The sequence below is a fragment of the Ambystoma mexicanum genome, chromosome 6p (genome assembly GCF_040938575.1).
Source record: "Ambystoma mexicanum isolate Mex_15411 chromosome 6p, UKY_AmexF1_1, whole genome shotgun sequence".
NCBI lineage: Eukaryota > Metazoa > Chordata > Amphibia > Caudata > Ambystomatidae > Ambystoma > Ambystoma mexicanum.
In genome coordinates this window covers 1,347,988,398-1,348,015,179 of record NC_090935.1, presented here as the reverse complement: position 1 = coordinate 1,348,015,179, position 26,782 = coordinate 1,347,988,398, and the positions used below count along the sequence as shown (strand labels likewise).

General features: G+C 47.9%; 1 protein-coding gene across 9 annotated transcripts in view; it reads right to left on the bottom strand.

Annotated features, from left to right (window-relative positions):
- The window catches only part of LOC138510403 (uncharacterized), a 1,044,636-nt gene that overhangs the window by 508,173 nt on the left and 509,681 nt on the right, over positions 1-26,782 (bottom strand). For all 9 annotated transcript variants that reach the window (XM_069626035.1, XM_069626036.1, XM_069626029.1 and 6 more), the window contains one exon: positions 4,088-4,207. In XM_069626035.1, the coding sequence (XP_069482136.1) occupies positions 4,088-4,207 (120 nt within the window). The remainder of the gene's footprint in view (positions 1-4,087; positions 4,208-26,782) is intronic.

The window sequence follows — 26,782 nt, the reverse complement described above, 5'->3', positions numbered from 1 at the left end:
GGTATTATCAGCAGGGACATCACAATCTAGCAAGTCTTAATGAAACCTAATACTGCCCCTCACAGCCACTGACACAAATAAATCTACCTAAGGCTGGTCCTATTGGTGGTGAGTGTTGATCAGCCATTGATTGGTAAGATTGAGGGTGGAACCCGTTGGTCTGGGGCACACCCTCATCCAAATGAATTTGACTGCTGGTGAGGCTGCAGTGAGAGTGTGCAACGCCAAAGGGAGTGAAACTCTCATTTAGGTCTCTCCTACTCACTCAACTCCATTTGCATAACAGGCAGCATCCCAGTGCCACTAGTAGCGCTATGAGGCATCCAAAGTCACATTATTTCAGTTTATGTAACTGTCCCCTCGACACTGAAACCTGCATTAATTAACCAAACAATGTCATCACATAGCCTCCTCAGCTCACCATACATTTATTTTTATGTAGCGTAAACGTAGTGTCTTTTACGCCCCGGTAACATTGCAAATGGAAATAACCAAGGGTCATCCACAAACCCAGAGACTCTGGAGACCTAACGAGATGATCCTGCAGGATATCACCCTTAGGGCCCATATGGAGAAAGTAATCTCCAATTACTTTAGGGAAAACGATACCAGGGAAACGGACTGGAGAGTGGTTTGGGGTGCAGGGAAGGCGCTGGTTCGCAGTGAATTCATCTCCCAAACTGCATCATATTTCAGAGAGAGACACTCCGGATGAAAATGGAGGGGGAGCTCAAGATCGCAGAAACACAACTCAAGAGACATCACAGATAACCTTATGAGCATTAAGAAAGATCAGAGCACAATTAGAAGCGAATATGGCAGACCGCTCTGCACAAACCCTAATAAACACCAAGCAAACATATTACACTCAAGGGGTCAAGGCCAACCGCCTACTGGCAGCCAGGCTACGTAAACAAAAAACCCAGAAATTAGGGATGACCTGGGCATGCTACACATGGCAGAAGGAGATAAAGTAAGGGTCATTGAGTCATTCAATACTGGTTTACTTGAACGGAAAGGATTGGACCCAGATCTCCAGGCAAACTACTTGAAGGAGTTACAGATCCTGCAGATATCTAACAAGGGAAAATAAAATCTAGAAAAGCCTATTACGGCACAGGAGCTCAGTGACGCAATATCATCCCTGCCAGGCAATAAAGCACCTGAACCCGATGGGGGAATGGATATTATAAAACCTTCAGATCACAACTACTTAACCCTGTAACACGTCTCTTGAACAAGATTAGAGAACAGGGGATAGTCGCAGGTGATATGGGGAAATCCACCATAGTATTAATTCTCAAGCCAGAGAAAGACCCAACAGATTGCTCCAATTATCGCCCCATCTCTTTATTAAACAGTGATGCAAAAATATATAACAAGGTCCTGGCAGGAAGATTGACAGGAATTCTGCCAGGGATAATTCATAAAGATCAAGCTGGGTTCATTATTGGGAGACACATGCAGGATAATATAAGGAGGGCAATAGATATAACAGATCTGGGAAATAGAACAGGGCAGAAATTCTCCATAGCGGCATTGGATGCGCATAGAGCTTTCGAAAGTCTAGACTGGGGGTACTTGTGGAGAGTGTTGGAAGCATTTGGATGTGGGCCGGACTTTACGAGAATGATATTAGCCAACTTCCAACTACCCACTCAGGGATTCCTGGTTAACAAGCAGCATACGGCACAGGTTAGGATCCTAAGAGGTACAAGGCAAGGATGTCTGCTGTCCCCCCTAATTTTTGGCATGGCTATGGAACCACTGGCAGCTGTAATCAGATAGGATCAGGGAATCCAGGGCGTAGTAAGTGAAAAAGGGACACACAAAATAGCGTTATACGGAAAAGACATACTGCTATCGCAGAAGGACACAAAATTCTCATTGCCGAGAGTGATGGAGAAACTGCAGGAATTTGCGGCAGTCTCAGGCTTCAGCATAAACTATATTAAGTCTAAGGGCCTTAATGTAACCGAAGATCAGGGAGAAATTAGGGAACTCAGTAAGACATATCCATTGGTCTGTGAGGAAAAGAGTATAGAATACTTAGGGATAAATCTTACAAAGGGGTAAAAGGGTCTCTATGGGGTAAACATAACCCCCCTGTGGAAGAACTTGCTGGAGGACCTGCACAGATGGGACAAGCAGGAACTCTCCTGGTTGGCGCGAATAGCAGCAGTTAAAATGATGACATTACACCATGTACTGTATATGATAAATTCGCTCCTGATAGAGATACTAGCGCGTATGATTAAAACTTTACAATCCAAAATGATCTCCTTCATTTGGCATAAGGAAACATCAAGGATACATAGAATATTGCTACTCCCCCCAGCAGTGGCAGGAGGATTGGGAGTCCCAGACGTGAAGAGATATATAATGGTGGTGCAAATAGCGCCTATGCTGCAGTGGGCAGCGAGTAAGACACAAAAAGGCTGGTGCGAAATTGAACTGTGAGCCACAATCGTCCCACTGGGAATGTTACACGCCATGAGAAAAGGATGCAGAGAAGCGGGAGGACAGTTATTGGAGGCTACTAAACCATTTCTGAGGAGCTGTGATCAAACAATGAGATGGAAACAAATCCCCCCGAGACTAGGTCCCCGTACCCCAATGGCCCATAATGCTGACTTTACCTCTGGGCAGAAAGTAGCGTTCTAGGAATAATGGGGACCCCACAAACTCCCGACATTGGGAGAGTTTTTCCACAATGGAGACCCACTGTCCTTTGAGGAGTTTTAGTGTAGGAGAGGGGGAAAGTACATGTATATACAAATTAGACATTGGATCTCTAAGAGTACTGTAAGAGAGGCAGAAACTAGAGCACCAATAAGACGTGAACTCACCCTCAGAGAGGGCTTGATATCAAAGGGAATCTCAAGACTATATAGATTACTTGACAGGACACAAGCAGGGGATAAGCTCCCCTATATGTTTAGATGGGAAAGAGATTTCAGCGCGCCCATTACGGAGGAGAAATGGAGTGAAATCTGGAGAGCACATAAAATATCTAAATGTACTGCAATCAAGGAAACTGCATATAGGATCTGTTATAGATGGTACCTAACCCTGCAGCGCCTTCACGGGATGAATACAACCTACCCCTCACTATGCTGGAGGCAATGCAGGGAAGTAGGGGACCTATACCATATGTGGTGGGCATGCCCCAAAGTTAAAATGTTCTGGAAGAGGTCTTTGGTCACATAAAGGATATCATGTGGACACAACTACCTAATTTGCCAACTATAATTCTGCTGGGGGCGGAGGTGGAGGAAATCTATGCTGCAAATGGTGCCAACACTACGCTTATGACACATCTGTTGATGGCAGTCCGAATCACCTTAGCCCAGGGGTGGAAGACAATAGAAGGACCAGTTTTAGCCTGTTGGTGGGTAGAAATCTGACGGGTGCTTGCAATGGAAAAGGTGTGTGCGGTTAGATCCGGGAAATACCAGACAGATAACACCATAATATTTCAGACAGAGAACACCACTTTCTTAAACCGATCTTACTCAAAAACATACAGGTGACATGAATATAATGGGTGAATGGACAATGAAAACTACCCTGAAAATACAGAAGGTATAATTAAGCCCAGAAGAACTGTACATGAAGCACACATTGGGGTTCGGTGTAGGGAAGGGGTAGTTATTGTTAATGATATTTGAATTATATCAAACTAATCTCAAGATCACAAAGGACATGTACATGAAACAAGGAGATCATCAGAACTGTTGAATGTTGTAATCTAACAACTGAACCCAATAAGAATTGGAGTAAATGTAATATATATTTGCAACATGTGAATATGAGAAAATTAATAAAATATATATATATTTTAAACCCTAGGGTGTTTTCAGGTATATATTTTCAAAGATCAATGAAACAACATGATCAAATAACAACTTTCCTAAAATGCAGGCTCTAATTAAAAATGTGTCTGAGATTATCAATTGTTAGTGCATTTCAGCCATTCTGGGTACTACACATAGTTGCTGTTGTGTGCATGTTAACATTGTTCACCTGCATCTACCAATATAAGGTACTCCGCTTTTATACTGCCATGGCATTTTCTTCTGCTTACCGGAATGAAATCTCTGAGGGGGTTTCTTTAATATCTTTCGTAGACTTAGTGGCAGTTCTTGCTGTTCCTTCATGTTTGAAGCAATGCTGCATGCCGGGAGACCATCACAATCGGATCCATCTAGGGGTGAAGCAATAGAACACATGAGCCACCAATTGCACATTGGCTTTAGCAGCGTGCAATGCACTTATAAATGACTGCGTGGGTTTCTTTTCCGTCTCTTCTCAGCGAGCCTTTGTTAATTAATTATGGATGTCTTGTAACTTCTCCATTTAATCTACCTGGCACAGTAGTACACGGCTGAGCCCTGAGCTTGCTATGAATCCCAATTCGTTTAAAATCTCTCCTTTATGGTCCCTCGACAGAACATTTCCAGACCTGTGGCAAAACACACAAAAACATGCCTTTCAGTGCCGGCTTTACATATTCAAAATGGGTGTATAATCGCCTACCTGTCAATCTAAAGCATAATCCCCCTTTGCGTGAGTGAGTCGCCCCATTCCCTCGAGATACAGGTACTCTGAAGAGCCTTTCAAAGTTAACTCCTAGCCATATCTCACCCCACAATACCCTATGAGATTCGCTGATCGTCTTGCTTTAGGCAGCAATAATCTGAGTGGTTGGAGACATTACCGGAGGGTGACTTGTGATGCCTGGGACGAGGACGATTAGCCTTGTGGGAATATGGATAATTTGCAAGTAATCAGGGAATGATCACCTCTTCTAATTTATTCACCTCAGTACTGACTTGTATGTGGCTGCAAAAAGCAATATTATGTGGACAATCGCTCTCCTCAGACTAAGAAAACACAGAAAATAAGGGTCTTCCTAAATGCAGAACGCTGGGATTATAAAATTACTTTGTGTAACACTAATTGAGACGAATAGTTTGTAGGGAATCCCAAAATGCTGTAATTGTAATAGGACTTTGCATTGCTCATTGGAACCTAAATGCATGATGGGAAAAGGCTTATGAATTAATCTTAGCCGCTTTCAACTTTTCACAACCCCTAGTTCTCCCTGCCTGTGACACTGTAGAAGGGGACCACCCATACTTAAATCAGTATAGGTAATACCATCAATGGAAGCAGTCCAGCCCGAACTGCTAGGGTACGTCCCCTCTGCACTGAAACAGAAGCAACCACATACATGTTTCGGCCTTGTAGGGCCTCATAATTGAGGTGAAGCTTGGTGCTCTATGGCATAGTCAACATGAAGCTCAAACCCCGCCTGTGTGGAGAAGTGGGCAGGGCTTAGCCCACTTTTTAATGTTTATGCTACTTGCAGCTCCTCCTGGGAGGGGAAGACAGGTAAGGATTGACCAAGGCAGGTGATCCTATGGCAGGAGAAGGGAGATCATGAAACTGGCAGCAGGAAACAGGGAAAATATGGGTTGTTCTGGTGAGGTTGGAGGAGGAAGAGGTGGCAGGCCAAAAGACCAGCAGGAGGAAGGAAGAGGAAGTGTGGAGGTGGTTTCTGGAGAAGGTGATGTATTGGTGCAAGTGGTACTGCGAGGGATGTCAATTGGGGGTAATGAGGGATCAGAACTGTGGCCCCTGGCAACTGCTCTGCGACCCCTGACTCTGTCTCTGTGACCCCTGGGGCCAGCCAACAAGGCTGACCCTGAAGTTAAGAAAGGGCCACCACAAGGCTGTGGTGGATTTCAGCCCATACGGAGCCCGACTGAATGGGACCAGCAGTATTCAGAGCCCAGACAGTGTGACAGGTGCTGCCTGGGCCCATGAAGAGCAACCCAGCCCGGGTCACGCATGGAGGGCACGCCCTCCAAAGGCCTGCCTCGTGGCCAGCGAGGCAGGCCCTTAAGTGAAGCCCTTCGGGGCTGTGTGCCAGGCACAGCCCGGGAGGTGATTAGAAGTGAGTGGAAAACCCGCTCCATTCAGAAGGGTGGAGTGGTGAACATGAAGTCCTGGGGTGACCTCAGTGAAATGGAGGAGTGGAGGAAAACCTGGGTTGCTCCGTTGAATGAAAGGACCTGGGTGAAGAAAGCCCCGGGCCGCCCAGCAGAGCAGCCTGGGTGAAGACTGTGGCTGACTCCCTGCATATAATGACACTTTGGTGAGGGGGTGGGCCAGAAGAAGGTCGTGGTGCACAGAGGTGATCACAGCAGTGCCCCCTATTGCTATGGGGCCACAGCCTGACATCAATATGGCTGCGGGTTGCAGTGGTGTTCATGGCAGTGGTGATGTTGGATGGGCCCTGCAGCAAACGGGGCCTACCAAGAAAATAAACTCCATGCTGCGGGCGCAGCAGTGATCGTGGGTGGGCTGTCCAGCCAGCGGGGCCCACCGTGAAGACAAGAAAGGGCTGCGTAGTGAGCATGGGCAGTCCCACACCCACACTACGGGGTGCCTAGGGCTGGAATAAGAGAGCAGGCTACATAGAGAGTACACATGGCCCTGCGTAGAGGATGGGGCCACACTGAAGAAAAGAGAGGGCACAGGGCCCCTTTCATAGGCTCATCCTGCTCCCCACGACTCCTCAGGCACTCTGACACAAATAATACACAGGAGACCAAAAGTAAAGAGAAACGGCCAGTAATGCAAACAGACCAGTGCATGGGAGGTCTGCTTACTGCTCTGCCGCCCCGCCCCTAGGCCTGGCTCATCCTTATATACAAATGGAGTGGCTAAACCCATTCTCCACCCATAAAACAGCACGTATAATAACAAAAGGTACATTTCCTAGAAAAGGAGGAAGGTGTATAGCTGCAGTTGCAAAATGCTTTCTCTGTCATATCTGCGAGGCAGCCTCTGGCCTTCAGGATCTGATCCAGCAGTGTTGTCAGCTGTGTATTTCTCAGGAGGGGCTCAGGAGCAGGCCTGGGCAGCCTGAGGCATAATACGCATTCCACAGCTCTGCAACCTCGCTTGGCACAGGTGTTCAGCTGTAGGCCAGTCTCATCGCATCAGATGGGCCTCAAAGAAACCAAAAGAAAATGCAGTATCGGAGTTGGTACCAGTCCCATCATTTGGTTATCAAGGGAAAGGCTGTAGTCAACCAAGCAGCCACCAACCAGCAAAGTCAACATCAGCCAGCATTGCTTACAGCCAGCTTCACCTCCAGTACAGAGCCAGGACCACAAGGAGGGACCTCAAGGAGGGACCTCAAGGTACTGTGACTGACTGCAGGAGTAACCCCATTTTGACATAGTGTTTTATGTTGTATATATGTTTTATGTCAACGTATATATGTAGGTGTTGTCATATGTATATATTTATTTAAGTAATATTATGTAGGGTAATTGTTAAGTTAGGGGTAGTGTAGAGTTTGGGGTAAGTGTTAGGGGGTATTTTAAGTAGCATTATAAGTTAAATTGGGGTAGGACATTATATGTATACAAAATTGGGGTAGGACATTATATGTATACATGGCCATTATTTAAAATAGGGGTAACAGGGGAAGTACTCTGGCGTGAGGTAGTGAGATAAAGTTGCGGCCTGCCTGTGGCCCCCCGGCAAGATGGAACCACCCACAGAGGCCATCCTCTGGTCTAATAATCCACCTGGGTGGTACCTGAGTTTAGGTAGGAGCCTCTTGTGCCAGACAGACGCTAAGGGTTCCTGAGACCCCTCCAAGGAAGGGTGAGCTGACGTAGCGGGTCCCCATTAAGTTGGAGCTCATGCCAGGGGACTCAAGGAAAAGGTATTAGTGTTTATATTAAATAAAGAGGGGTCCCTGTTGGGATCCCTATAACATTCACTTTAGTGTCTGAGTGCCTTAGTGATCTAAGAACTCAGGGTGTGGCCCATCTCCTATTCTCAGCAATGTTATTTTAGCAGGTGCAGAGCCCCTCCCTACTGTAAGGAACACATGGTGGCAACAGTAAAGACAGTGATCACAGTTCAAGGTTGTTTATTAAACTGTATAATGGGTGAGAATAACACCTAATCTAAACCTAAATCTAAGATGGGAGCAAGCTTTGACCATCAAATGGTCTAATAATTTGATGGTCGTAGCTTGCAGTCCTAGTGGCGGCTTCTCACATAAAAAGGGCCTATACAAAAAAAAAAACTACTGCCAATTCTTACAACTAAGTTACACAATAGTGGGGGATAATGTTCTCAAGAAATATTTTTCATCAAATGATAAGTCAGGATGGTATGGCTCCCTTCCCACATTTTTAGCACGGGACAAGGAACGACATTTGAGCACAGCACACTCCTGTGCCTCGCCAGCACGAGGTTACAGTTCCTTTCAACAATGCCAGGACCTTCTGGGGCCAAGTCTCTTTCCTGCAAAGCCTCTTGCCTTAGAAGGCCTGCTGAACCATAAAAAGTAAACAAAACAAAAAGTTCATTTTGTAATATTTCCCATTGGGCAATTGCTCTTTTCCCCTTGGGTCTCCCTCAGCCGGGCTCTGATCCTTCTTGAAACGTTATCCTCCCTCAATCCGGTTCACTTCGGTCTTTCACTCTAAATCGTATCATTCAAAAGTCTCAATGGCCCTCATTACGACCCTTGCGGAAATCGGAAAACGATGGCGGAAATGCAATACCGCCATCGAATAGCGCTCGGTGCGACTATGACCCGTCACCGCAAAGTACGAAGCCATTAGCGACACCGTAGTGAACGCCAACGCTAACTGCACCAAGCACGCGCGCGCGCGCCATGCGAAACCGCAAACACCACCATGGCGCAACGGTACGCCAATTCCGACCCTAGCGGACATGTACCTAACGCCATCAGGCATGGCGTAATGTACCATTCCGCCATGGTGAGAAGTACGGCCTCGCGAATCAACCGTAAACGGCCCCACTGAGTGCCTGTACACCGCTCCCTGCCCACAAAGTACAACTCCCCGTAGGTGCAATGAAGCCACAATGCAACCATTGAAATGTACAAGTCACCCATGCATGGCAACGAACAAAAGAAACACAAGAGGGGCCAATGGGAGGTGCAGGGCACAGATGGCACGAATACAGAAGCCATCCCAATGGACATGACCACAGTCCCCCACCAAGAAACGCACGCAAACACAGGCACCTGTGACCAGCCATATTCCGAGAATCACATCATTCCACCAGTCCACCTGGCTGACCGGCATCTGTTACACAAAACCCAATCCCCCGCCCCTGAGCATGACAACATTCAAACTGTCATATTGGCAGCCCCCATCCCTGACCTCACGGGCTTAGTAGGCAAACGCGCCCAGTACAGTACCACGCAACTAAACTCCGAAGCTGGAACCCAATGCAGATCTCCTCACAATACATCGCCCCCCAAATAGGCATATGCCACATCACTTGCAAAGAAAAACGCTACACGGGCCAAATCAGAATAGAAATTTAATGCACATCAAAGTCACCAAGCCCATACAGCCATCAGGCCATGAACTCCTAAACACCAATCACCATTGTGGGCTGCATCCGCAAGAAATGACCAGCCACTACTTGTGTGTCGTCCTGTTCCCTCATGGTACACAGAGCCACATTCACGTACGAAAAGGCAACATGGAAGCGCACAGAACCGCAGGGCCGTCCCAATGGGGAGGCACTAGTCCAGCTGAAAGGCCGAAATGTTGCTCCGAGCCACCAGTACTGCGTAAGGGCATGTGGGCCATTGGCAATCGTCCCATAAGATCGTAATGCTGCTCCACTGATTAACACGAAGCAGCAGGTGTCGGGAGTAAAACCCATCTGCAGGAGTGGCATACAGATGGCAGTGGCAAAAGGGGAGGAGATACCTGTCAACCAAAAGAAAAGAAAAAGAACAGAATGGCCATCAGAACTACATTCCAACAACTCACTTCAATGATCACACGAAATCCACAGCCATATGCATGCTAGCCCACTCCAAAGGATCATCACCACCCCAAAACCACTTGCGACTCCTAACCATCTATATCGAGGTGCAAACACCATCACAAACGAGTGTACCTGTGCATGCGTCTGTCAAAACAGAATCCATCAGATGGGAATGTTAATGTGCATGGACACAAGTGTCTGAGGGCGTGTCGCGACAGGGAGGGCTCAACAAGGCCAGATAGACGATGGTCCCACCATGGCAGCCCTGCATCACATAGCGTAGGGGAGGCGGATAGATCCCAAGAAGCCCTGTACATGGCAAACTCTGTATCAAATCACCTGCCCATGCATCCATTCATCATTCCCTCATCCCGGAATCAAAACGCCTGAATAATTACTCACATAACATCAGAAACATCCATTGAGTCTGTGCGTTATGCAGCCTGCAAAATCCACAGTGCCCCAGCCCGTAATTCCAGTGTTGTGAAGTAACATGTATTTGGGAACGGCCGGCCTCATCGCCCACGTAGCAATTGCGCATCCCAAACTATTCATATCAATCATTGCTTCCTCGCCATGGGCCCTGTCTCAAGGACATTGAACAACAGAACGTTATATTTGCAGTCAGACCTGTGGGCATCTCCTCGCCGCTAGCTGGAAACCGAAAGCGCCGCCCTTCGCATTCCACATTTGCAACATCACGTCGAAGAGGCATCTGTGGCCGTTTGAAATCACTAATTAATCCATCTAGTGCGGCTGTGTGTGAAAATGGCAACTGCCTTCACCCACAAATGGGACGCCCCGCCCGTCATTGCAACTCGGTACAGTGATGCATGAGGGCCCACCGTTACTCGAGTACTACGTTCCACTGACCCTTCACAAGTCTGTTCGCGACTGCACAGATAGTATGTGCAACAATGGGACCACAGCAGAATGAACATGTCAACCAATGTTACACGGCCATCGGGTACAAATACATGATTGCAATAGCAAGATGCCATTCCCCGATTTGCAGCGTTGTGCGCGGGACGTGCTCGGCCAAAGGGGAGAGCAGTTTGCACAGGTGGAATTAATCACCACAGGTGGAGGCCATACAGCCTGAAAACACATAAATTGCACAGCCTGTCTCCTCCCACAACCACACCGAAATGCTACCGGCAGGACTCGCGATGTTGGCCCTGGGGGACCTGATAGCACTGCAAGTACTCCAACTCCAAGAAGAAGACGAACACCAACTGCAACCGGCCGCACGAAGGAGACGCAGGAGGAGGAGGAGGGCAAGGCAGGGCCAGCAAGGGCCGCCAGCACAGCCACTACCACCACGCAGGCAGCCCGCAATCCCACGCCTCCGAGCACATCCGTTCAACCTCACTGATGAGCAGATCCACACCCTCTACCGTCTGGACCGGGACACCATAGCCGCCATTGTGGACATGACACAGGCTGACCTTGTCAGCATGATAGATAGCCCAACCGCCATCCCACCCCTACTGAAGGTGGTGTCTGTACTCCACTTCCTGGCCACAGGCACCTACCAGCACACAGTCGGACAGTTGCATGGCATTTCTCAGCCACTGTTCTCACGGACACTATTGCAAGTGCTCGATGCCCTCCTGCAGCACGCAGACGACTACATCTCTCTACCACGCTCGGAGCAGGAAATTACCAACACAAAAGTGGGATTCCATGCACTTGCCGGCATACCGGGTTGCATTGGTGCCATCGACTGCACCCATGTGGAATTGGTCGTCCCACATGCCATGGAGGCCCAGTACCGCAACAGAAAACAATTTCATTCCCTGAATGTACAAATGGTGTGTGACTCCAACAGGATCATTACACATTGTTGTGCCCGATTCCCTGGATCAACCCATGATTCTATGGTCTTGAGGAACTCTACAATACCACGCTACATGGAGCGACACGCAGGGAACAGATCCTGGCTACTCGGTGAGTCTCATTACATGCATGATTATGTGGGGAATGTGATTTGGCAATGACCTGGCAGGAAGGGGGGGGGTGTGCGTACGTAGCAATGGCATTCCACATCATACGTTTCTCGTCCACATACAGGTGATGCTGGATATCCACTGAAGAGATGGCTCCTCACACCAGTCCGGAACCCACGGGACCAGCATGAGGAGGACTACAACCATGCCCACTCACGTACCCGTGTAGTCATTGAACAGGCATTCGGCCTACTGAAGACTCGTTTCCGCTGCCTCAGCAGGTCTGGCGGGGCACTCCTGTACCGCCATGAGAAGGTTGCAAAGATGGTGATGGCATGTGTCATGCTCCACAACATGTGCGTACGTAGAAATGTGCCCATGCCCCCTGACGCAGAACTGCAAGCACCTGATGATGGTCATGATGAGGGTGGGGATGTGGCAGCACCTCATGGAGTCTGCGAGGCACCGGAGGCCCGTGACATTCGTCAGCATCTCATTGATGTATGCTTCTAGCACTCACGCCTGGTGGCTGATACATGGACACGGGACTCGTGGCACTGTGCGTGTCTGGGACATGCACAATATGGACTGTACGCCTATGATGGCCTAGTACACAAAAATCAATGTCCACACATCTCATTGGTTGATCGTGCACTTTTTATGGCATATGTGATGTCATGTTGAACACCCTATCGACCCGCCACCCAAGTGAGCCCAACACACCCCCTCCACCCTCCTACCTCCCCCCCGAACCCCAGTGTCCAAAGATGCTCATTGTCAGTGGGCTGTCGCTATTGCAAGCCCCCTCTGCGGGTATCAGGGGCACCCCTGCCTGTGGAGCGCAGGTTCCTTCCAGATCTACGTTGGGGGCTGCCCTGGACGGAACTTGCAACGGATGATGTGTCTGCCTGCTCACGTCCATGCATGTCCCTAAGGGTTTGCGAGAGCTCAGTGAGCACACGGCGCACTGCGGCAAGTTCGGCACATACGTCTTTGGACGTCGCATGCAGTTCCCCCCTCAGGCTCTCGGTGCTTCTCTCCATTTGGACTCTCAGGCTCTCGGTGCTACTCTCCATTTGTGCCCTTAGCGTCTCTGTGCCTCTCTCCATTTCTGCCCTAAGTGTCTCAGTTGATGTTTCTATGTCTGCCTTAGTGCCCCCACATTCATCGGCATGGTCCTTGAGGAGCGTGGCCATTTGCTGCTGTTGCACGATTAACTTGTCGAGGGACTGTTGCCTCTGCTGGGCCATGCCCATTTGCGGGGGTGTCACAGAGGGGCTGTTGTCCTCATGTTGCCTTGCCACAGGGCTTGTGGGGGATGGCCAGTCGTTGTCTTGTGGGTGCCCCTGCGTGGTATCCTCATGTTGTACGGGATGGGACAGACAGGGGGATTGGGACAGGTCATGGATGGATCTGACTTCGACATCCCCGTTTTCTGTGTCGGAGCATGCTGCCATCAATGGGGTGTCACCTATGCTGCTGCTGCCACCAGAGGCAGTGCCTTCTGTGGCATCCATTGGGGGGACCTGTGGTGGTGGTGTTGTGGGCATGCTGGCTGCTGGGGTGCCTGTTGATGTTCCCTCCTCTGTGCTGCCACCTGATTTGTGCTGCTGCCGTGTCTTGATGCGTGCAGCTGAGGTGGAGGGTGTCTGGCCGTTGGTCTTGGCCCTCTTTGCAGGTGTGCTGGTAGGGGTGTCCTGTAGCTCGTCGTTTGGATCGGACCCTGTGGTGGAGTAAAGGAGGGCGAGGGTTAATGATGGGTCTGTGGGAATTGGAATGGCATTGTATCACATGCTCTGGGGTGGTACCTGAGGGTGATTTGGGTCGGGTCCTTGGAGGTGCTTTGATTTGTGTGTGGAGTGAGGGTGCAGTTGTTTGGCAGCCTGCAGTTAGGGTGTGCCTGCTGCACGTGTAGTGCGTGTATTAGGGGTTTTTAATTATTTATGTATTTATTGTGGGTTTTTACGTGCGCTATCAGGCCGATGTGTGTGGCCGTTCTCCTGGACATGTGTTTCTGTTGCACTATGTGGACGCATGGTACTTCACATGGATGGACTGTGTGGATTTGGCATTGTTTTATCTGGTACACCTACCTGAATCTTCGGATGTCTGCACTCCTTTCTCCATCCCTCCGACTCCCTCTATGCTCTCCATTCCGATGGTGGAGGCACAGATTTCTTCCCAGGGGGTCAACTTGATGGGTGATTCAGGACCTCCCCCGGTGGCTGTGGCAATGTTGCGGTTGGCAGAGAGTATGCTGCGGACGCGTATCCGCAGGTCGTCCCATCGCTTGCGGCATTGCTGTGGGGTGCGGGGTGCGGTCCCCACCGCACTTACCCGCTGTGCCACCAGAGCCCATATGGTCTTCTTGTTTGCAAGTGCCGTTCTGGTCATTTGCGTGGAGAAGACGACGGCAGCATTCTCCTGGAGGGTCTCGGTTAGCACGGTGAGTTCCTCGCGGGAGAAGTGGACCTGCCGCTTGCGGTCGCACGCTTTCTTCGCTACTTTTCCCATTTGTCTTGGTTTCGCTAGGGTGGGTGACGGGTTGGGGTGTGTTTCAGGGTAGTGATTTTAGTGGTTGTGTGGTTTTAGTGGTTTTATAGGTGTACGCCGGGATGTTTCCCGTTCCGGGCCCATGTTTTTACTTCCGTTTCCGTATATTTCCGGTCACCGTACTTTCCGGTAGGCGCACACTGCGGTGACCGCTAAGAGGGGTGGCGGTATTGCACCTAGGGCGCCGTACGGCGGCGGTGTGGGCCGTTTTGGGGTCATTTCCGCCATCGCGGACTTTGCACTTCCGCCGTGGCGTGGTGCTCGTGCCCGATGGGTCGGAATGGTCCGCACTTTGCTCCTTCGTGCAATGGCGGAAACGCTATTTACGCTGTGGCGCTCCGGTCAGTCACTTTCCGCCAGGGTCGTAATGAGGGCCAATGTCTTTTTAAACAACTATTCATTGTGGACATCCCTCAGCTGTGTTCACACTTGTTGCCACAATGCTCACGGGTATATCAATATTTACACTCAATTCGCAGGCATCCCTCTGTTGGGTTCACATTTGCCAGTTAACAACTATTTATAGGTGTTTTAACACTATGATGGATTCCCTTCCCTTGGTTCTCCAGCCCCTTTTAGGCTTTCTTTTAAGCCCCCAGTCAGGCTTCACACATTCACAGTTCGATCAGTTTTCTCCAATGTGTCAAAGACTTTCGAGTGTACGAGGGGTTTTGCTCGACCCTAGTAAAACCACTTTGACACTTCACACTGGCCTCTCCTATAGCCTCTTGGCTCTTATATTCCCTGGGGTTAAGGTCGATGGACAAGCTTCCGTTCTTCCCATTGATGGGCCAGGTGGAAGTGTTTAGCTGCGTCCGAGTGGTTTTGCGCAGTCTCAATGGCTATGGCAAGGGTAGGTTGATGTAACTGAAGAACAGATTTTTGCAGAAAAGGGGGCAAGGAATGAGTAAATTGTTCTAGGGTAATCATCTCCGTCAGTTTTTCTAAGGATTTGTTATTAGTCCATAGGGAAACTGTTTTTTGACACGTTCACCCAGTTCTAAAGGAGTTTCTCACAGGTTTAACCTAATGGCTCGTAATATATGCCAACAAAATTGCAGGTCTGCCGCACTCTTTTTTACAACCCTTCCTTGATGGATAGAAAGGTGGCTCCCTGTGAAAGGTTAAGTAGTTGATAGGACGTTTGTAGTTCCCCTTATAACAAGGGACCCAAATAGCATCTTTTGAGGTTATCTTCCCATCCCAGTTGTTCGGCCAGGCGTTTATAAAAATATTTTCTAGATGTTTGTCTTCAAGATATGGTTGAGGTATGCCCTGTGGTAGTAAGGGTCTCTCTTGCAATTCAATTAATCTAGTTACATATTCTTGGAGTCTATTTTCGGCCGGTATCTGATGGTTCGCCAATTGGACGATGACATTGGCTAGGTCGGACATCTCTTTCGGGAGTGTTAGGGTTACTTCTGAGGTGTCAGAATCAGAAAAGAAACAACTCTCTACTCCCTTAGATAAGGTTTCAAAATCATCTGAGTGTTCTGATTCTGAGTCTGTCGAAGGAGTGGACTGTGGTTAATTAATCTGTAACTCTCATGGTCCTGCGACAGATGATGACTGGATACCATGGATAAACATGGAAAAAAAGGCTTGGAGGGAGGGTGTTTCAGAGCACAAGGTCTGATAAAAGAAAAGACCGGCTGAACTTTTAGGATTATTCGGTCCCACGGTTGTATGTTGTAATGGGAGAGAGGAAGGGTGTCTAGCAACACCAAGTTTTAAAGAACAGATCCTTTGGACCAGGTGGGGCAAGCAGTTGAGAGGACAGCACCTCTTTTAGTGTAGATATGTGAGTCTAGGCGATCAACTATTTTATTTTCCCCTTCTGGTGGTACCACATTTATTAGCATGGGTTTCAATTTTTATCAGTTGTATCACATCCCACCATGACACCATAGGATATTGTAAACCCTCATTTCCTGTGGGGTGTCAGTGTACAATGGGCTGAGTGTCCCGTTCTGTTGACGGGCCGGTTTGTTTACAGTCCTTCCTTGTTGTCCATTCCCAATAACGATGCGTTTTGGGCGCACAAATTGTGGAACCCAGAGATGGTAGGCTCCACCAGGAGGGGGAGCGGGGCCGCCATGAGGTGATTTCACCTCAGGAGTTGCTCGAGCTCCCCTGCTGGCGAGCGCGAATCGTAACTTCTGATAGGGCATAACACCCCAAAGGGGGTGTTCGCCTGGGAGAGCACCAGCAGAGATGAGAGGAGGGGGAAGCCCCAGACGGCCCCGGAGGGCACCAAGGCCCTCTGTTGAGTCGGGGACACCCACCTGATCCATAGGCCGTCCACCTATCGGGTGGATGACCGCTCTCTCTCCCCCATCCGGGGTTGAGAGAGTGAGCCCAAGTGAGAGCTAGTCAGCACTTGGCGGGCACTGCCTCTGGCCCCCACAGCTTGTAGGCGCCCGGGAGAGCGGCGTCAGGAGTGGTGCAGCCTGCTTTGGTCAGGTAGGAGAGCGGAGAAATGTAAAGGGGATATCGCGCCCTGCGTGCGCCAATCCAGGTCAACACGCAGGTAGTTTTGGGATGAGAAGTACTTGATGTAATATTCACTGCGCCGGGTAGGCGACTTGTGAGTCGGGTTCCCGCCAATAGCGCAGTAGGTTGGGCGCTGAGGTAATTTAATCTGGTGCAGAGGTGGGGTTTAATAACCCAGGTGGACAACGCGCTTGAAGGCCCATTGGTGCCCTGTAGGGGTTGGTCCACTGGTGAGGGGCTAGTGTCCTGCCATTCTCCCGAAGCCTGCCTCGACCTGTTGGGTCGTGTGCAGTATCATTCTGCCTTTTTCTGTTGCCACGGCTCTGGGGGCAAATATATATCCCATCGGAGATTGGCACTTTGGCCTGCTCCGTGAGGTAATAACTTTTCCGCCAGGGTGGAGGAGGATACGGGCCCGGTGGCGTCACTGGGTGAAAGCGTTCATTCTCAGGGGATACCTGTGACAGGAAAGGCTATTTATTTATCAAATGTGAAAGTGTACATTCTCAGGAGAAACCTGTGACAGAAAAGGTTATTTATTTATCAAATGTGAAAGCGTTCAATCTCAGGAGAAACCTGTGACAGAAAAGATTAGTTATATATCAAATGCGAAAGCGCTCATTCTCAGGGGATACCTGTGACAGGAAAGTTTATTTATTTATCAAATGTGAAATCGTTCATTCTCAGGAGAAACCTGTGACAGAAAAGGTTATTTATTTATCAAATGTGAAAGCGTTCAATCTCAGGGGAGCTGAACTCCCCGGTCTTGTGATTTCCCTTTCGGAGGCTTTGCGGGTCTGAGTTGAAAAGGGCAAGGGCAATTCCCTCATTGGTCCTCATTCCGAGATTGTAGGTAGCCCCGTAATTAGCGCCCTGGTCCCTTAGCAGGACCCGTAAGGGACATGTGGTCAGACCATACATCCTTTACGGTTCGCACTAAGGGACCTCGGAATTGGGCGGTAAGGCATTACCGGCACCAGTCTCCTTACCGGTGCCCGGTATCCCTTACCGCCCAACTCATAATGACCCCCATTGTCTTTCCTTCAGGTCTCTCCTCTGTTTGAACTGCCTGCCTGAAATATCTGCTTCCTTGTGCGTTTGGCCTTGCTCGAAGTGTGCTTTCATGCTCCGACTTTTATCCCTGTGGGGAAGGGAAAGGGCCATCAGGAGTGCGTAGTTATTGTCAATTGCCTGACTGTGCCTGACGTTTGTGTTGGGACATGTCAGGTAAACGGTGCTGGTGTTAGTCAGTTGTCTGTCACAATGTTGGAAAGTGTTTGTGTTGGAAAAGGGGAAGTAGAATGTGGGGTAGGATGGGGAAAAGGTGTTATACCAAAGGGGGTACCACATCTCACCCGTCAGTGCCCCACTTCCACTCCCCAAGGACCCATCCTCCAGGTTATCAACCCGCACTGGTCCACCCTCAGGAACTGGATCCAATAGCGATAGTCGTGTCCTGGCCACCTGGATGACAGATTTCTGGGTACTAGCAGGTGATACATCTTTAGGTTTCTCACACTACCCAGCGGGCTGGGGGTGGTGGTATCCATGGGGACTGTTCCTGTTCCGGGGGAATGGTAGAGTACACACTTGCAGGGACCAGGGCCAGGAAACAGGGGCTATATATGATCCTAATAGGGTTGAGCTAATCTTCTCCAGAGTGCCTATATGATTTGGGGGTATGTTTTTGAGGAGGGACAAATGTATGCCACTATATTCTGAGACTTCGAATCTAGAACCACATCTCCCAGATCGGGATGGGGAAAGGATGCAGAGGGGGTGCTGCAAGGTATCACAATGTCCAGGAAATGTGAGTGGTCTGTGCACAGAGAGAAGGTGTTTCCACAGATGAAGGTCCAGATGCAGGCCAACAGTTCCTTCTCTATTATGACCAAATAATTTGTTTATGGGTCTCTGAGGTTTCTGGGACAAAGGGGCTATAACAGATTGTGCTTTCAAGTACGACTATAGGACTGCACCCAGAACATGTGCAGTGTGATGCTGGTGACTTTAGCTGGGCCAAAACCTTGGACTGACGGAACAACATCATGTCATGTTTGACAGTGTTGAGTGCAGCTCCCACGTTTGCACCTCATTGAAAGGTTGCTCCTTTCTTTAAGAGGGCCTGTAGTTACTCTGACTTCCAAGAGAGATCTTGGATGGATTTGGCGTAATAATTCACCAAGCCCATGAAGATCGATCCATATCTGTTCTTTGCTGACAGGGCTTGCTGCAACCTTGATAGCTTCAACCAGACTCTGTTTCTGATGGGTGCCTTTGTCTGAGATGGATTAACCAAGTTAGGCTACTTGCCATTGCAAAAACTGGCCTGAGATCACTGTCATGCAAGATGAATAGGATGCTAAGGAGCATGTTGTTGTGTGTCTGCTAGGTTTCACCATACAGCAGTATGTCATCCCAGGAAAAAAAATATTTTGGCTTATCCACTGTACAGGTGTGCCATTAGCAGTTGGAACACTGATGTGGCGAAAGACAGGCCAAAGAGCATTTGCATGTAGTGAAAGATGCCTTCAGAATTTGCAAAGGCTACAATGTGTCTGAAGATGGGTTCAGTTTGAGCTGGTGGTACATATTGCATAAGTACAATTTGATGAAGGAGAATGTATTATCCAGCTACAATATCTGAAATGCTGAACAGGAGGTAGTGGATTGCCACAACAGTAAGGTTCATTTTGTGACAACCAATCATATACATTCATCGTCTGGTGTCTTCAAGAGAACCTCTGTGCTTAACCACTCAGAAACGTTGACAGGCTCTATAATGCTGTGAGCCAAGAGAAGGCCTGGCAGCTTTCCAAGATCCTGCCTAGCTATGAGTGGTACACGCATGTGCTGAATAGGGATAGCCCAATCACAGAACCAGTTCTTGTACACATTCCCTTTCATGGTGCCATTGCTCTTATTGAATGTGCCTGCCGACCCTGTTTCTCACTGCCAAATGAGGATCATTGCTGCAGATCCAGTGGGATGCCTAGAGCAACGTTATACTGTCAGCTCAGCATGATAGACACTTCTCTGGTGATGTACAATTTACCTAATGCGTTTTGACATTTGAACATGAAGCTGTATTTTATGTACCACACAAGGTCAACCTTTGGCCTCCATAATGTCATGGGTCGGTAGCCGGTGCATGCAACATTGCATTGTCGGAATTGAAACAATATTATGCCTCCTATTGCAACAATTGTATGTGTATTGGCCTACGCCAAGTTGTCTAAACATCATATGTGAACAAACTCCAATGCAAGGTCTTGACCTTAGAGAAAAGTAATGTAAGTCGCCATCTTGGATTAAACCGCTATTTTAGGTTCTCTTGTAGTATGGAAGTCACCCTGAACAGCAAAATGGAGGCCGAATGTCATTCTGAGTAAGATTCTGGCCGTAGTGACCTCCGTACACATGAATAATTAATATGCCTGCAGGCCACTTGTCGGGGTCGCGAACTGAGACCTTGTCCTACTGTTGACCTATGTGTAAATGTACAACTATATCAGCGAAACTAATCAAAATGCATATATTATAGGATTGCCCTGGCAAGGAACCCATGGGCCCAGCTCGTAGAATGGTTAACCCGCGAGAGGGTTGGCCAAGGGCTGGAAAAATAGTATAAAAGGCCCAAGTATTCCAATGTACAGTCTCTCTCACTAATGCATCAAACCTTCGTTGAAGTTCGTTACGTTACTCTGAGAGCCGAATAGCTATCCGTTTGTCAATTGACTTTGGTAACTGTTGTAGCTTTTAAATAAAGCACTTGTATGTTCTTTGTAACCTGTGTTGGTGTGTTTCTTTTGGGCTTCCCGGCCTCATATTATTTTTCTGTTTCCACAGTTGGCGCCCGAATAGGGACCCTCAAGATTGATGCCGGATCATTGAAGGTTGACGCAGACTATCTAACCAGGATCGGACGGTGTGATACTGCGGGCCCGACCGAACGAGACGCGATACCTAGGCAGCGCTGCACGATCCGAACCTTGGACGATAGTTGTGTGGTATGACACGTCATCTTGATGAGGGTCCATTTTTGAGGCGGGCAGATTTGTCGAAACCACCAAACACAAGGTAAAATTCGTTAAGTAAGTTCTTTGGTAAACCGTACGGTCCTCCTTAGGTTTGGTCAGGTGCAGTCGTGACCCGGCTCTTAATTTAACCCTGACAATTTGAATTTGGCGTATTGTATCTGCAGACACAATTATTGACCAGGTAACACCAATTTTTTGAGAAATGCCTGGGAAATTGTCTAGCTGCTTTAGGGCTCTGTTCCTCAGCGATCGACAATCTTTGGAATTTAGCCGCCCGGCACCAAAGGAGGGGTCGCCGGCATGTACTATGTACTGTAAGTAGGCATTGGAAGTATAGTATTTAATGATATTTGGCACAGACAAACCAGACATGCCTCCGAATTTCAGTGGCCAACCAATGGTAGTTTCGAGATCCCCCGTATTGAATACCTAGAATCGGTCTTGCTAAAAAAGAAGGCCAGACCTGCAGCATTTGATGTTTTGCAGAATTGGAAAAAAGAAGCGTTGCAGCAGCTTAAAAGTAGGGATAAACATGCACGCCGTCATAAAACAAATGCCGAAAAGGCGTTGTTATATGATAAAGAAAAACATTCGGAGTCAGTTAGAAATATGGATAGGGCTTTCTCACTAGGTATCCAGAAAATGTATCCCTCCAAAGATTTCCATATTTCTGAAGAATTTATTGAAAAATGATTAAACGAACGCAGGCCTGGTGCCTCTGCGCCACCTCCGTATGAACCTCTCCCGGGTGCTCTGCCCATTCCTGCTGTTATTCCTGTTCCCTCTGTGCAACCTATCGTTCCTATTCCTCTGGTTGTTGTTCCTCCACCTATCCCGCCACCCCTTCCTCTTGCGCCGATAGTTGCACCCTCATTGAATTTGCCCACACCTCTGCTCCCGAGTGGTTCTGTATCGACTGAAGTTGATCAGGGTGCGGGGTCAAAGATTGTCACTCGTAATACTGTTTCTGCAGACAAGAAACGGGAATTATTTGCATGGGCTAAGCACTGTATGGAGAAAGGTGATCAAGTTAACGTTTTTTCCACATTATCAAGTATGGGCAATTTTCCAGAGAAAAATGTTTTTATTGAAGGTTTGGGGACTCATTTATGTGTAATGTGGGGTAAATTACATAATACGGATCTCCCACAAGGAGTGAGGGATCTAAATACTTTAGCACTTTCGAGGGACACAGAGGAGAAAGTACATGGTCATGATGAGAGATTGTTTGAGTATAGGAGGGACTTTGAAAAATTACGAGGTGAGGATGATGAAGACGGCAGTATGTATGTACAGAAACGGTTCCTTCCGTATCATACATCGGCACCTGAGGAAGTACGAATTTGTACCAAAGACGCAATTCAATGGATCTCGGATTCATCGATACCGCCAAATGAAGTATATGACACGTATAGTCAGTATACAGTAGAAATGCAGAGGAAGGTGATTCAGGTGATGGTACAGTACCTGCAAGATAAATGTGTAATGAAGAAGGTTAGTTGTCCTATAGAATTATTGGGTATTTGTAAGAGGGCTTTTTCGCCCGACACTTCTTCGGCTGCCTTAGCGCTCGACGTGGCTCTGTTGCTTAGTAAGAGGTCAGAGTTACCTACATCTCAGTTGCCTATGGGAGAGGTTCCTCTGACATTTGTCCCTAAGGTTGAGATTCCCGCTAACGCTGGGACTGGTGCACCCGCTGTGGACATCCCTGCACACTATGTATCGCAATTTGTTCACGTCCCGTTTTCACGACAGGAAGTGAACACTATTAGACAATCAATTCCCGATATTAGAAAAAACCCGACAGGATTCTACAAAGAGATAGAGTCCGTTTTGCAGTCCTCTGTGTTCACCTTAAGTGACATTGACTTGCTATTCCCTGTACTCCTGCCCGTAGATTTATGGAAGCAGGTTTGAACAATAGACGATGTGCCAGGGTTAGGAGATACGTGGGCTAACATGACTAGGTTTGATGGGGAAAGACCAGCTGGTGAGAAACCACCTCAGGTAATACTTCCTTTGCCTGATAGAATTGTCGCAAAATTGAAAACCATAATTCCTGAGAAAAGAATTATTTGGGACAGGCTTACGGCCTGTGTTCAAGGAAAAACTGAAGGTGCCACCGAGTTCTTTAATAGATTCGAACAGGTATTCTCTGATTTCAGTGGACAGGACTTGGGCACAGAGTCTGGGAAAAGGTTGTTTGTGGACAAATTTGTACGTGGGTTGTTGCCCGACATCCAGTCACAGATTATGTCCTCTGAGAGCACTTGGCAGGCGAAATCCCAATCTGAAGTTTTGCACATGGCTCAGTATTATGAGAACCGTGTTAATAATGAAAAAGAGAAAATAGAGAAGAGGAAAGGAGATTTGAAGACTAAAGTATTGTTACAACAAATTGTTAGAAATCCCAGAGGAGGTACGTCACAGACCAGAGGTCAGTATGTCCCGAAAGGAAACGCTCCTTTGGGTTCTGTGAATGTTAATCAATGTGCCTATTGCCGCCAGGAAGGTCATTGGCGAGCACAGTGCCCCGTCCTTCGCCAAAGGTCAAACAATGTATTTGGGAGTATGGGTAGACGACCTAGAGGTCGCCCTGGAGCGGCGGGCCCTGATAGAGGTCAGTTTTCGCAAGATCCTCAGCAACCTTTTTCACGGGAAAATCAGATTCCGAGTGTGGACACAAGAAACATATTTGATCACCCTTCTGCTGCCTACCTTTCTGAAGAGCTTCCTTCCGACGACATTTTATTTCGTTAGGACTGCCCAAAGCAGGGTTTGGAACCTTCACCTATTCCCGTTAATCAGAAAGGTCCCTACGTTGAATTGTTAGTAGGGAATAGGAAACATCAGTTTTTGATAGACACTGGAGCACAGAAGTGCTCCATTGATCATTCCCGGGTTCCAAACATTCCACTGTCAGGGCAAACAAATGTTTCTGTAGGGTTTTCTGGTATACCAATTGTTTGTCCGCTTTCTTCGCCGGTGTCTGTTTCTTTGGGCCCCTTTACGGACCATTGTCCCTTCCTTCTGACTTCGAACTGTGGAGAGAATTTGCTGGGGTTAAATCTGTTGAAGAAATTGAATGCAGTAATTCATTGTTCCTCTGATGGAGTACGACTGACGGTTTCACCACAGCAACTTCCCAGTTCTCAGTTTCTGACTCGACCATTGTCTCCTGAGTTTAGTGTTGTTCCGGAATGTTTATGGGTGGTTGACGACAATGATGTCGGGGTACTACAGATTGAGCCCGTTAGAATAGTTTTGAAACATGGAGTTAAACTACCACGCATTCCGCAATATAAAATATCAGTTGAGGGCGAGCGTGCTTTGAAGTGCATTGTCTCCGATTTTGTGCATCGAGGGGTGATTGAAGAGATTGCAGGAAGTTTATGTAACAGCCCGATTTTGCCTTTATACAAGAAAGGCGACAATGCAATCCCATACCGTTTTATAATTGATCTTCGTGCTATTAACAAAGTTGTCGCCCCACAATTTCCAATTGTGCCTGATGTAACAACGATACTAACAATGATCCCTGCTACAGCTACGCACTTTAGTGTTGTGGATTTAAAGAATGCTTTCTTTAGCATTCATATACACAAGGAGAGTAGATATTTGTTTGCGTTCACCTTGGGAGGACGTTCATTTACATTTACTTGGGCACCTCAAGGGTATACTGAAAGTCCAAGCATTTATAGTAGAGCTTTGAAAGAGCAGCTTGACACCCTTGAATTGCCACCTACTTGTACACTACTTCAGTATGTCGATGATTTGCTTGTGGCTGCAGATTCTGAAAGTGCTTGTAAAGAAGGCACTGTATTGTTACTTATTCATCTGGCCGAAAACGGTCATAAAGCTTCGCTCAAGAAATTTCAATATTGTTGCCAGGAGGTCGCCTATTTAGGCTACCTCCTGTCAAAGGAGGGGAGAAGATTGACACCTGAAAGAATAAAACACATTTCTGGCATGTCTGTTCCAAATACACAGATGGAAGTCAGGGCCTTAATAGGTATGGCTTCTTACTGTAGGTTGTGGATCCCGAACTTTTCACTAGTGATAAAACCGATGTTGGCTTTGACGAAGAAGGGCATTTCTCTGCCGCTGCCATGGAAATCGGAACATCAACGATCATTTGAGCTTCTCAAAACCGCGTTATACTCTGCACCGGTTCTGGGTACTCCAAATTATGACAAGGCCTTTGAGTTGTTTGTGCATGAATGTGGTAGATGTGCTTTGGCTGTGTTAACACAGGAACGCGGAGGGAAGAATAGGCCGTGCGGCTACTACTCTTCCAGCCTTGATCCTGTCGCATGCGCTTTGCCAAGATGTTTGCGAGCTGTCGCTGCTGCTGCCGCGTCTGTAAAACAGAGTGAGTGGATGGTCCTAGGCCATGATTTAATTCTGATGGTACCTCACTCTGTAGATGTCCTATTGAATAAAACCCAAACGCAACACCTCACCTCTGCACGGCTGACAAGGTATGAATTAATTCTGTTCGCCCCTCACATTCAAATTAAGAGGTGTGTTCTTAATCCGGCTGAACTCCTACCTTTCCCGCAAAATGCTGTTTGCGGCGACAAAGAATTACATGACTGCATGTATACCACTGAACAGGAAACGAAGGGCAGGATAGACCTTATAGATACTCCTTTGGGCAATGCAGAAGGGGAGCTGTTTTGTGATGGCTCCTGCTTCAAACTTCCAGATGGTACATCTACAGCTGCTTACGCAGTTACTACGTTGAGTACGGTTGTTGAAACTAAGAGAATTCCGCATAACTCCGTGCAGGCGGCAGAGATTATAGCGTTGACCCAAGCTTGTGAACTCTCTGAAGGGCATGTAGTAAACATATATACTGATAGCCAGTACGCCTTGGAGGTGGCTCACAACTTTGGGAGGCTCTGGTCGGAAAGAGGGTTCCTAACCTCACATGGGACCAAGATCCAGCATGGTCCCCCGATAGTGCAATTGCTCTCGGCACTTTCACTCCCTAGGCAGTTAGCGATCATGAAATGTGCAGTACATCGTAAGGTCATAGATGATGTGGGAAAAGGGAACGCTTTTGCTGACCAGATAGGCAGGCAAACGGCTACAGACATTAGCGCAGACATGTATGCTCTAAGGGAAACAAAAGATGCCTATGTAATGGATGAGGGTATCGGGTCTGTGCGAGATATCCAAACTGATGCCACAATAGAAGAGTCTAAAAAGTTGGCCGAAGGAATGGGGAAACTGGATGACGATGGGTGTTGGGTGGATACATCTGAAGGAAAATGGTTGCTCCCTGATTCATATGTGCTGGCAATGGTTACGATGGCACACGGTCCTACGCATGTGTGTGCTCAGCAGATCACGAAAATGTTAGAACAAGTATGGGTGAATGATAAAATTTTGAAGATTGCACAGCGACATGTTCAGAATTGTATGATTTGCTTACAGCACAATGTGGGGAAGGGGACAGTAACTCCAAGGGGAAGCTTTGGGCCCCCTTCTGTTCCCTTCGAGGTCATCCACTTTGATTTTATTGAGATGGAACTGTGTAACAATCTAAAATATGTTCTTGTGATTATTTGTGCTTTTAGTAAATGGGTCGAGGCTTTCCCCATTAAAGATGCTACTGCCATGACCACTGCAAAGACTATGGTAAAAGAATTCTTTCCACGATTTGGGCTTCCAAGGGTAATTTGGTCGGACAATGGTCCCCATTTTGTTGCAGCAGTAATTTTGCAGATATGGACAGCGTTACACATTGAAAAACGATTTCACTCAGCTAGACATCCGCAAAGTGCTGGGTTGGTAGAGAGACATAACGGCATCCTAAAGAATAAGCTTGCAAAAACATGTGCCGACACCAAACTGAAATGGCCAGATGCCTTACCTATTGTATTGTTA